This window comes from Prunus persica, chromosome G1 (genome assembly GCF_000346465.2).
Source record: "Prunus persica cultivar Lovell chromosome G1, Prunus_persica_NCBIv2, whole genome shotgun sequence".
NCBI lineage: Eukaryota > Viridiplantae > Streptophyta > Magnoliopsida > Rosales > Rosaceae > Prunus > Prunus persica.
Window position 1 is genome coordinate 9,623,233 of NC_034009.1, and position 12,490 is coordinate 9,635,722.

The 12,490-nt window shown below is 36.5% G+C and overlaps 1 protein-coding gene across 2 annotated transcripts; it reads right to left on the minus strand.

Annotated features, from left to right (window-relative positions):
* Positions 129-8,953, minus strand: LOC18792253 (calmodulin-binding transcription activator 5). Of its 2 annotated transcripts, none has more exons than XM_020554290.1 (14): positions 8,669-8,953; positions 8,459-8,583; positions 7,590-7,715; positions 6,992-7,107; positions 6,037-6,125; positions 5,854-5,899; positions 5,303-5,441; positions 4,524-4,625; positions 4,369-4,427; positions 3,769-4,185; positions 2,272-2,966; positions 1,334-1,880; positions 596-904; positions 129-509 (listed from the first exon to the last, which is right to left on the minus strand). In XM_020554290.1, the coding sequence occupies exons 2-14, from the start codon at positions 8,508-8,510 to the stop codon at positions 462-464; spliced, it is 2,745 nt and encodes a 914-aa protein (XP_020409879.1). In that variant the 5' UTR covers positions 8,511-8,583; positions 8,669-8,953; the 3' UTR covers positions 129-461. The 2 variants fall into 2 exon arrangements, with proteins under 2 accessions (XP_020409879.1, XP_020409880.1); XM_020554291.1 differs by having other exon boundaries at positions 5,303-5,435; positions 8,669-8,858.

The following is a 12,490-nucleotide window of genomic DNA, read 5'->3' on the forward strand; positions in this document are numbered from 1 at the left end:
CAAGTAGCACTGGTGACCACTCTCACAAGTGACAAGCTACCATTCAATAAGTAGGGTCTCCCACTTTCCACCGTTCAGTGTTTATCTATGACCTGCAAGTGATCAAATGTGGACCTAACCACCAAGGCTACAACTTCAACTACCAAAAGGTAGTGCTAAGGTTCTTCATTGATTAGAACATTGACCAAATAGTATGGTGGGGAAACAGATTACACACACAGATATGAACAAGATGTGGTACTTCCACAAGAACACTAAAAACCAATAAGCACATTACGACTGACCCATTATGATACGGTCACTGAAACTAGAACCCTCCTCCCAACAATCCTAAAACGGTCTGAAAAGGTCAAAATCGCAAAACTATTTGTTCTAGGCATTTACAAGTTATACAGGCTACACAACTACAGAGAGCTCCACCCCGAGTTTTTCATTTGCCTGTCTAGACCTCAGGAATTTCTTCAACTATCCATGTTAGAGTCAGGATCCAGAAGCTCTTCGAATTCCAGCTGCAGAAGATAAAGATTTGATTGGTTAATGTATCGGCAGAATTGTACTGTAACATTGATGGAAGAATTCTAACCAGATCACTCACCTTTGCTTCAATGTGGGTCAACTTCATCCGACTATATTCTTCTTGTGCTTTCTTTGAGCGGAACATGGCCTGAACCCGTACAACAGATCTCTCAATGCGCTCTTCAGCTTGTTTCCGGCTGGCCCGGTAGAAGTCTTCTTCTGTATCACTTTCCTGCTTCTGATCTACATCAACTTCAACTGGGGCCACATTAAGCCCACGAAGCCCTCTTCTTTTCAAACGCCACCGCAAAACAGCTTTCTCAAGCACTCCAACTGACCAAAGAACTTTACGGTACTGCCTCCGCACTTGGAATCCCCGAAAAGCAGCCTGCATAAAATGAAAATGCAATCAACCAATTTTTCCTGGACACTCAAGAGTTAATCCACCACTGTTACTGCATGTATTAATCACCAAATTTTAAAATACATATAATTCATTAACAATCACAATGATATCATGCACCAAGAATTCACGACCAAACAAAAATCATACACCAAGAATTAGAATGGAGCGCCTTTGGGGTGGGTGGGAATCCAGTAGTACGTTCTAGTCATGGCTAATAAACCAAGTTACCTAATACAAATGAAGGTTGCTATTTGACCAATCAAATGTAAAACTGATTGACCCTATGTGAATTGACTCAAAAATGTCCTATTTAAATTTGATTTTCCAAAAGGATTTGTTTATGTCACTCTGTGGTTCATACTAGCCGTATTCACTTGTCAACTATGCCAGAAAGAAGGGAAGAGGCTTTACTTGAATTTTGATAGCTTGACGGCGCAAACTAAGGAATTCTTGGCGCATCTTCCAGGTACGAAACCTATATTGAATGCGGGCAGCAGCTTTGATCTTTTTTCGTGTATCATAGTTGCGAAAGGCATGTTGAATTTTCAATGCTGCAATTATACCACGTGCTTCAGCCTCTGGAGTGGAATACTGAACTGCTTTTGCCTTTAATTTTAGTGAGTTCTCCCTGAAGGCAGCCTGTATTCGTGCCGCAGCATCAGCAGCTGTCCGATAAGCTGCCAAAGTATCCTTCAGATGTATCTCGTCCTCACTGAGGTTCTCAGAGTTCCCTCCATAGTTTGAGCTAGTTTGAAGGGAACCACTAGCATTTCCAGCTATGCTCATATCCTTGAATTGTTCTACCAAAGCCTTCTCTGACAGATAAGCTGCTAAGCCATCATACCCCTTCATGGCTGCAAGATCAGCAGCAGTGTATCCACCAGGGTTTTCTGAACTGGGGTCAGTGACCAAGTTTGGCTTTGCCCCCGCAGATAAAAGAACTGCAACCATTTTCTCCCTACACATGGAGACTTTTAGCATTAAGAAAATCTCAGAAGATATAATTCCAATCTCGTCACAGAATGCATTTAAACAATTTTACTCCACGTAAATCAATTTCAGATGCATGTAAAACAAACATTCACAAAATCAATACGAGCAAGAAGATAAAAATTGTTGACATAAAGCTCAAGCTATCCTGCATGAGCAGAGGATATAGAGTTGGAAAAGTTCTACCATACAAGTATTAAAAGTTAAACAGAACACAGCAAACCTAAGTAGTGATGTAGAAGATATTTTTGAGAAAAATACAATTTAAAATAATAAGCGAGCGATAAAACCATACCTTCCACAATAATTAGAATGAAAGGTTATACATAAAAAATATTAAAAAGAATATAATGTCATACCTTCCACAATATGCTGCCCAATGAAGGGCTGTCCATCCACGTCTATCACGAAAGTCTAATGACAAGCCTGACCACGAAAACAAGCGAACAGCCCATGTGTATTCTAGAATAGCACATAAATGGATTACTCCTTGGCCATAAGCATCATATTCTTTGGTTGTAGAGCTGTCAACAACTTTCTCCAACAGCCAATCCTTTAATCTGTTCTTCAAAATGAGTTCGAACAGACCATCCTTTGCCAGTGGTAACGGACTTTTTTTGTCTTCGACTGCCTTCATCAAACATGCCCAGCTATTAGATATGTGCGAGGTTCTGTGGGAAAACTTCTTGGCTTCTTTCAGGGCATTCAGTGATACTTTATTAGATACAATGTTAAGGCTCTTAGATGAAGAGAAAAGCAAATAAGCAAGCCGCATCTGGGCTTGGAACTCTTCCCAGTTGTTCTCTTCCGAAGAAATAATTGGATCACTCAAAACAGGAGCACGATATTCGAAGTTTAGTACTAGGCTGATGGGTTTATGGCCATCAATACTCATAAAAAGGTTTACTACTCTGGGTAAATGTGGTGGTACAAAACAGCGATACACCCCAGCCTGAACAATTTCTGCACGAAGACATACGTCGCCACAAATACAGAGTAGATCGGACTTTGCAAGATGTAAATACTCTTGGTGAAAGAAGCCAGTGATTAGAATCTGCAAAAGGATTAGCTAGATGATGAAATTTATGTTGAGCAGTACAACCAGAATATTCAGGTTAATTAAAACATATAAAAGAAGGGTCATTCAAAATCAGGACAGATCAACATTTGTCATGCCAAGCTAGAGGCCTGAGAAACAGTTATGAGGGCCACTTTTTTCAGCTTCGAAAAATGAGAAACAGAAGTTCATCTTCCACCAAAAGTCAAGATCCAGTTTCATGTATTTGCCTATTGACTTTAAAATATTTCCTTTTTTTTTCTTTACAGAAGGACTAGAACCTACGGTATAATCCTTACCCTGCTCACCCAATCCCAATGTCACCCGAGCCAAGGCCCAAGGGATTTATTTGTTCTTATTGATGCACTAAATAAAATATGTAGCCCATTTGGATTTAGTTCTAAAAGCACCATACTTCTGAATATTCCTGTACTAATGAACATGTACATTGATCAGATTCCAAATAATTCAATTTACCTGCCACATAAGAATCATTTATTTTGTTAAAATTTGCTTTGATATTTTAATATTTCAATATGTCACCGTGATGTTAGGTATATCACATGATTTGATATGCTTGAATATTTTTTTTTTCAACTAATATGAAATAACTTATCATTGTCAGCACAATCAAAGGATGAATATCTCTTCTTAAATACTTAAATATGAGTTGTTAAAGATTTCCTATTGGAATTTGAAGAACAAGATTTCAACTTTATTCATGAAGAACAAAAGGTAGCCATCAACAGTCAACGAATAACGTAAACAATAATAAGGGGTGTAAAGCAAAGAGGAAAACCTTTGTTTTTTCGTTTGAAAAGGCCCATGCAGGTGACAGATCAGTTATATTAAATATTTGGTGAGGAATAGAAGATTGAAGATGATCAGCTGAAGGAGAAGCAAATGAATTTTGAGCAGCTATAGATGAGGATTCAAGTGCTGGGTCTTCCACTGAGCCTGGAGGGTCTGCCATGACCTGGTTTATCCACCTTCCAAAACTGTCCTGACTATGTAATCCATCATTAACCAAAACGTCCAAGGAATCACAGGTGGTCTTGGCAATAGAATCCCTTATCTGGACATTTGAATTCACATCATACTCCACTGTCGGAACATACGGACTGTCTGGAAGATTGAATTGAACGTCATCACTTCTCAAAGTTGGATTGGTTAAATTACCAAAAGCAGACATTTCAGCTGATATAACGCTGGCTCCCTGCAAAGACAAACCATTTATGCAAATGAGTTGCAGCAGAACAATATGCAATGACATACAACACATGAAAAATATAAGAACTAATAAAATGCCAAATGAGTATAAGAAAGAATAAATTGCCAATGTGGAAGGACTAAAATAGATAGAGAGCATAGATTTAGAATTATGAATGATTCTACTTACACCACTTATGAAGCCATTTCCTACGACTTGATTCTGCTGGTCATAGCATGAGACTATGTCTGGCACCCCAAAAGCCCACCACAGAGAGAGAATAATGGTTAATACTTCATCATTTTGGGTTCTGCTCTAGCAATAACTGTTATCTGGTCACTTACCTCCTTTAGAATCATTTGTAATCAGAAGTTCCTCCCATTCAAGTGTATTGATATCATGGAGCCTCTTTTCATGATTCTTAACAGTCAAACCATCACCAGGCTCTGTTGATCATAAAAGAACCAAGGGTAAGAACCTTGTATATCCGTTTTCACTAAAAATAGCAAAAGGAAGTAGCAACTTAACTAAACAAGGAAAAAAAAATTACTAAAACATCAAGAAGAATGAAAAAACAATTCTTATCATGATAAGTAATTTATCTTCTAACATAACTAAGCTCCAAATTCTGTTGTGGTTTGCTGAAATGACAGAGACTATTCCCAAAACAAATATATATCATGATAATTGGGGTATCCCTCAAATAATGTTATTTGAGGGACACCCTTTAGGGTCCCCTACAATTGTTTTTTCAACGATCCAAACCGTCTATTTTTCAAATCTTCATTCATAGACCTTCCTTGCAAAAAAAATCTTGCAAATTGAAAATCATTAAGGCATCTAATTGGGACCAAAATAGATGAACACGATGCTTCAAGAAAAGACTATAATAACAACCATCTAATTGGGTGGTCAAATGGTTTCGGATTGAAATGATTTTTTGCAAAGATGATCTTTGATGGAATATCTAAAAACTAGACGGTTCAGATTATTGAAATACAATGCATGGTGGAGCCTACAAGGGTGTCCCTCAAACACGCTTATTTGGTAGGGCCTACAAGGGTGTTTCTATATATAATATAATTTATATAAGTCATCTTGCAGAAAGTTCATATGCAGTCACCTGAAAGTTCATTTTCACCAGCACAAAATGTCGTGTTAGCCCCTGAATCAAGTTCTTCTGATAAAAGCCAAGGAGCAGATGGGTCAGAGACAGAACTAGAATTATTTGAATTCACAGGTGTGACTGGAGAACCCTGCAACTGCATGGTAAGCAAACAACAGCACAATACTAGGTTAGAAGATCTAGTTGGTTATTGAAAAAATGGCACAAAGAATTGGTTCCAGATATTGCCAAGTTCTACCACTTATGCGTGAAGGTATTACCAAGCTCTTTGTTTTATCATAAAAATAAGAAATCGAAGAGTGCCTCATGCAATTTGACAGAAGCCACAGAGTGTACAGTGTATAAAATTAGGATTAAATGTTTGCATCACACCTAATTGCTTTTTGAACAAGTTTAAAATGAAAATTGCTGAAAATTAAGAAAATAATATGCATTTCAATATTCTACGACTGCAAACTCAATAATTCATGCGATGAAAAGGAGCATCAACATTCTGATTGTGCTTAATCTCGAAGCACATTTAATTAAAAGAGTTATAGAAAAACCACCTCTTGTGTTTCACGGTAATGAACAAGGACTATATGTTCTAGACTCCTGCAACACGAATACAACAAAACTTTCAGTAAGACTACTCTTATGCAACAACACTTTCAGGAGTTGTATTTTAGGAGATACAGGTATAAAACAATAGGGTCATCAATGGATCCAGATAAACTGTAATTATTACATACTTATCAAGCAGCCAATAACACCTCCGGACAAAGGTTGGGCTATCTTCGCCATGTGCATAGTATACATGAATCCTTTCTTCATTACCAACCTGCACCATAAAAAAAATGACAAAATTTGATGAACTGAGTCAACTGAAAATAATAATTCCATAACAAAATAAGCTATAACAATCATGGTGAAAGGTGTACAAAGAATATGTTGAAACAGACAGCATCATTTGGTACATATAGGACAAAGACACCTTTTCCTTACACCCTGCCACTTTGTTACTTTTGTCTCTCAATCAAAACAGTGACCATTTTAGCAGCAAATTAACCCCCCCAAAAAACAAAAAACAAAAAAAAAAACAAAACAGTACTTACAATAAAGGAAAAAAAATCCATAGACATGAGGCCATTTGTAGGAGGTTGGAGTATGGTGCCAAAAAAAGGAGAACTTTCAACCAAGTTTTGATTAATGAGATTTTGCAGTTGATAAAACTACTTGCAATTTTTAAACCATCAAGCACCTCATGGTCCGAGTGGGGATAGCATTTCTCTTCTGCATGTCCATGGAAAAGGAAGATTTCCATCAGACAAGTTTCAATGTAACCTTTTCAATAATCAATCCCAATCCCAACTTTGTGGGCTAGTTAAAACAATACTGATATTCAAATTCTTCAATTCTTCGAGTCCTGTCTTCTATTAATAACTTGGGGAATCCCAAACATTATGCGGGGCCATCTCTTTTATTTAGTTAGGGCATATTATTTCTCCAAGAATTATAAGTTCCAGTCTAGTATAGTCACAGAAAACATTTGATGTTATCATGACAATTACAAAACTTAGAAGATAAGGCTGGAAGTGTTGGGAAAACACCATAAATTCACTGAGAAAAAATTAGTCACGGAAATATAGTTGATGCCACAAATAACACCTTAGAGAAGGGAAAAAAAAATGAACAGGGAACACTCACTTTCAAGTGTTCATGGGCTTCTTTAACTGTCTTCCCATCCTTTTTCTTCTTCCAGTTATGACCATCTTTCCTGAAGTTTCTAAGCATCTTACGGTCGAACAATACAATAGTGCCACCTGTGACATTTAGAAAAATTACCAAAATGTACAACACAACAGTTTCAGTATTTACATATCTCCTGTCAAAGTTAACACTGGCAGAAGCTGTATACTGTGTGCAAAACTGCCTTAGGCAGTGGAAGTATATTTCATGATAATGATTGTGTCTTGACTAAATAACAGTTTAATATATGTCTGACCTCATATGCAAATTGTTTTCATCTCATCATACACACATAAATGGTGAATTCTCAATTCATCAAGCTTCACGAGGACAGCATTTAATACTCACACTTATAAGAAAACTTATACCATAAGTTATCTGTAGAAACATTTTCAAGTAAATACAAGAAAGCTACTGCAAATAAAGTTGTAAGTTTCATCATGAGTTAACAATAGGAATAGTTGGTGAAATCAGATGGGGATGAAGTTGTGGTGGGGGAAAAATAATTCAACCACATGATATAATTTTCTTACAACTAACTGTAACAGATATTTACTTTTGGGCAAGTTCACTGGCTTGACATAAATGGTGAAATACTTGTAATTGTAGAGTATTGCATGAATTTCATTTGGGCGGAGCCATCTTGATTTGGCTTCCTCCATAATAGTCCCAACATCCAAATCTGTGCATGAAACAACAACCCCCAATAAGAAAAATAACCATGTGAAATTTTACAATCTGATCAACAATCCACAGTCATAATTAGAATAGCAATAAGAACCAATACAGGCACGTAGTGACTAGACAAAATTTAACACAGGAAAACAAAGTCCGATCCAACCATCTGAACTGTACCGACATGATACCTTATCTATGTCATTTTATCTGTCCTCGTCTTATCCTTTGTTCCCAGGGCAACGTCACTCTTAAGCCTTTAAACTATCACAACTTTGCAATAGTAAAATCTAGTTTCACATTATTATTTGGCATCACAAGGCTGGCGACTTGGGAACAAATCATCCTGAGCTTTCATTCTACAAGCTCAACCAGCAACTTTGCAATTGTTACTACTACTTATCAATAAAGACAAGAAAGGAGGTTCTGTCCTTCTTGGCATTTTACATGCGTCGTTTCCTGCTCGCTTAAAATTAGCACATAAAACTACTTTTGATACCTCTTACTCATGCCAAATTCGCTTCTGGATTCAATAAAAGCACTTCCTAAATGAAAATCCAAGCTCGATGTTCTTGTTTGCTTCCATTGAACGCGTAAATTAGTTTTGAAAAAAAACGATCATCCAAAGCCAAAATTCACTTTCTTCAACAAGCAAACCAAAAAACTTTCCATTACAGGCCAAATTATACATACACAAAACCAATAACAATTTATCTTTTAACATAAAAAAAAAAGGGACTTCGTCCGTACCTTGCATTGTATGGAATCCATGAATCTCTGAACCCCCAAGCTGCTTTTCCATGGTCAATAAAACCACCAAGAAACCCCCAGAATGAAGAATTCTCTCTCACTCAAAAGCTTAAACCCATGAAAACCTAAACCCAACAGAAAATTAAGCAATAATTTCTCAAAATCAAAACAAAAATGATCAAAATCAAAACAATAACAAACTGAAATTACCTCAACAAAATCCAAGTGAAGGAGAAACGTCGGGAGCTCTAAACAGTCTTCTTCTAGCCCAGAAGCCTGCTATGATTGCCAGTTTTTTAATAACATTAAAGGCACCAGACGAAAGCAGCTGACTAATAAACAATTCTAAAAGGCAGGTCTTTTCGGCTTTTGCGGATTTAGAAAATGAAACTGGTAAATAAAAGAGAAATGTACAGGACAGGTCAGCTGCTCATCAATGCGGGTGGGTTTCTTCTGCTGGGCGTCGCAGGATAACAATTCTGCCAAGGTGGATATTGGCCGTCCATTTATTCACATGCGTCAGATCTTTACCTCTGATTTAGACAATTGTTCCATGCATGGTTTTTTTTTCCCTGAACTAGGTTTATTTTTCGTTGATTAAAGTAGTTTAGAATGTGACATCCGAAAGAAAAAAGTCACCGAGGTATTTGAATTGTGCTATGACAGTCCCCCAAATACGCAACTGATTTCTAACCGTTAATTCATATGAAATTCAACATGCTAAATTCCTGATTTTTAACGTAGGGGTGGGTGCTGCTAAAGTTAGTCCTCCTTTTTTGTTTTTTTGTTTTTGTTTTTATGATCTGATGCGTGTCGGAACACTACCATGTTATATGTCTTAACACAACGTACCAAGCTTTGGTGCCAAATTGCTGGTGGCGCCGTACCCTTTTCAAACCAAAGCACACGATCACACTGTAATCATAATAATTGTTAGAACTATGTAAAACTACTACTGAATTATCTCCTTCATCATATTAGTCCCCACACTCGTCCCACCGACGGTGCATCTCATCTCATTTGACGGGCACGTACTAGGTTTAGGTCAAATACGTGTCACACTCACAAGGCAATGGCTGGATAGATATTGATTTAGGCGATTGTTCCATTCCATGCATGGTTTTCCGAGTAGAGGTGGGTTCGAACCTCTATAACTCCAATGCGTTGAGCAAATGTGTCAAAGTCTGGATTCAGCCAAACCCAAACCTAAGATCACATTGTAGTCTTGCATAAGAAATAGATGACAAAGAACTATTAGTTTATTTAAGTGAATTTGATTTAGAGTTCACAAGGTTGGGTTTGGCTGAATTCGGAATATGACAAATAAGTACGGAATAAGGAATTTTTCAACGGGTAAGCTAGCAAAAGTTAATAACTTTATATAGGGATTTTTGTAAAAATGTCATTTGAACTTATACATCAGTTTCAATTTATCATCTTAAAGCAAAATTTAATAGAAATGTCACTTTAATTTTTCAAAATCCATGATTTGTCATATGACTTTAACGCCATTCAATTTTCCATCCATTTTTAAGAGTATTTTAGTCTTCCAATATGTAAACCCTTTGTGAAACTGCTTTTTCAAACAAAAAAATTCAGAGAAGACGAGCAATACTTTTACGCCTGAACAACACTTAGAGTTTAGGGTTTCGAATTTGTGTTGGTTGAGGAATCTTTGTGAATTGTCCAGTTCTAGTGACTTTGGCATTGATGGCGACTCTACGCTAGAGTCACAAGGACCCTCCAAACTACGGTACAACTTTGCTTTCTACTTGGGACCCTCCAAATTAGGATTATGTTTTGAAGTGCTGTTAAACGGGTCGTGCTAACGGGTTTTGGGTCGTGTTCGTGTCAACTTGTTAATTCAACTCATTAAGTTAACGGGTGACAAATACTAGACCCAAACACAACCTATTACAATTCGCGAATATCTGACACGACTTGTTAAGAATAAAGCAGGAAAAAAAAAACACACCGAGCTTAGCCATCAACCCCTTATCTCTGTCCTCTCCCCAAAATATCCATCTCATAAACACCACAACCACCACTCAAAACCCCAACACACATGGACGGACAGTGAAGACTTCTTCACTGGTTCTCTCAACTTTTACATCCAAAGAAAAGAAATTTGGATTCTAAAAAGAGAGAGAAGGAAATGTACTCGTGAGAGGAAACATGGAGAGAAGAGAGAAGGAAATAAATATAAATAAAGAAGACGAAAACTTGGGAAATAGTAAGAAGAAGAAGAAAAAAAATAGAGAGGAAGAAGAAACTGTGCCACGGAAAGAAGAAGAAAACTGTGCCAGGAAAAGAAGAAGAAAACAAGAAGAGGAAAGATAGAGAGAGGATAAAAAAAATAAATAAATAAACAAAAACAAAAAACAAAGTGAAGACAGAGAGATTCGGTGAGAGAGAAGAAGAATAATAAAAAAAAACAAAGTGAAGTTAGGTGGGTGTTTTAAAAAAAAAAAGAATTGTAATACAAAATTACCCTTCTTAACTGGTGGATAGTGAATATTCGTGAATTGACGGTTAATAGGTTCACTCGTTTTCAACCCAACCCATTAAGCTCAACCCAAATACTGATAATTTCGTACGAATTCGTGTCGTGTTAACGGTTCGTGTGCAACGTTGCGAGGTCCAGTGCTGTAGCTTTGTGGCCTTGGTACAAGTTGTAGACTTGGTCACGCTTTGAACCTATTTTGTGAACTCATTTTGCCTATTTTTGTTTTGTATATCATTTTCGATATGATGCCTGTTGTCAATTTCCTTCTCAAATTTGAATTAGTGCCTTTGATTATTTCCCTTTAAAAAAAATTGAGACCATAAAGTTTGAGTGTTGTTCAGGAGTAAAAGTCTTGCTTCATGGGGTTTTAACTCCTTTTTCTTCACCAAAAAGAGCTTAAAAGAGGGTTTACATAGCTTATATATTTATATATATTGAATGGAAAATTGAATGGCGTTAAAGTTAGATGACAAATCATGGATTTTGAAAAATTAAGGTGACATTTCTCTTAAATTTTTCTTTAAGGTAACAAATTGAAACTTGTCATGTGACATTTCTTAAAAAATCCCTAAAATCTAATGATCAATTTTTTTGGTACTTACAATTTCTATAGTCTTTCTATAAATAAAAGTAAACATTAAATCATATAAACCACGTTAGTTTATACCTCCATTGACTAATTTTCAAAAAGCATTATCATAAATCAAATACATATTAAATGTAACTAAAAAACACATATAATCAAAATGAAAATATGTTCAACAGAATTAAAAGTGTATTTTCATTGCTTGTCTGCAACTAAATTAATAAAGAATTGAACTTTTAAGGCTTTAATAAGTTAACATATATTAGGCTAATATTCAAAACAAGTTAAATATATAGGTTTGATTTTTTTTCCCCCTCAAAAACCACACTAGCCCTTTAGTGTGGTTCCGCCGGTTGTGACAAAATGTGTTACGCCTAGTTGGCTAGAGCATTATGTGCATTGTCCTCAAGTTCGATTCCTATTGTTATAGATTCTCATTGAAGTTTAATGTGTATTTTTTTAAAATTCACTTTGTTTTTGGCATATTTGCTAATTGTTATGCATATATTGTCTTTGAAATGTGCTACAATGACTTGTTCATGGGTACGTAAGTAATTTTTTATTGTTGATGTATATGGAGCATGACATCTTATCAATCGTTAAAAACTGATCAAGACATCTTAATTCAACATACCGAGGTGTGGTGCTAAATTGTCGGTGACGCCATACCTTGTGTATTTTTTTGACCACTTTATAGCTTAGTCTTCTCGTTGTCCTTTGAAACCAAAGCTCACGATCGCCACATAATCATAAGAAGAGTTAGAACAGTGGGCCCAACTTATTGATGTCTCCTTCATAGCTCCCACGCTTGTCCCACCGGTGTTGCATATTAGACAAGCTTCGTAATAGGTTTAGATAGATAGCCCTCATTCACAAATATGTGTCACGAGGCAATGGCTGCAGGTACATGTATATTTAATGAAAAAGCCTCACAATTGAT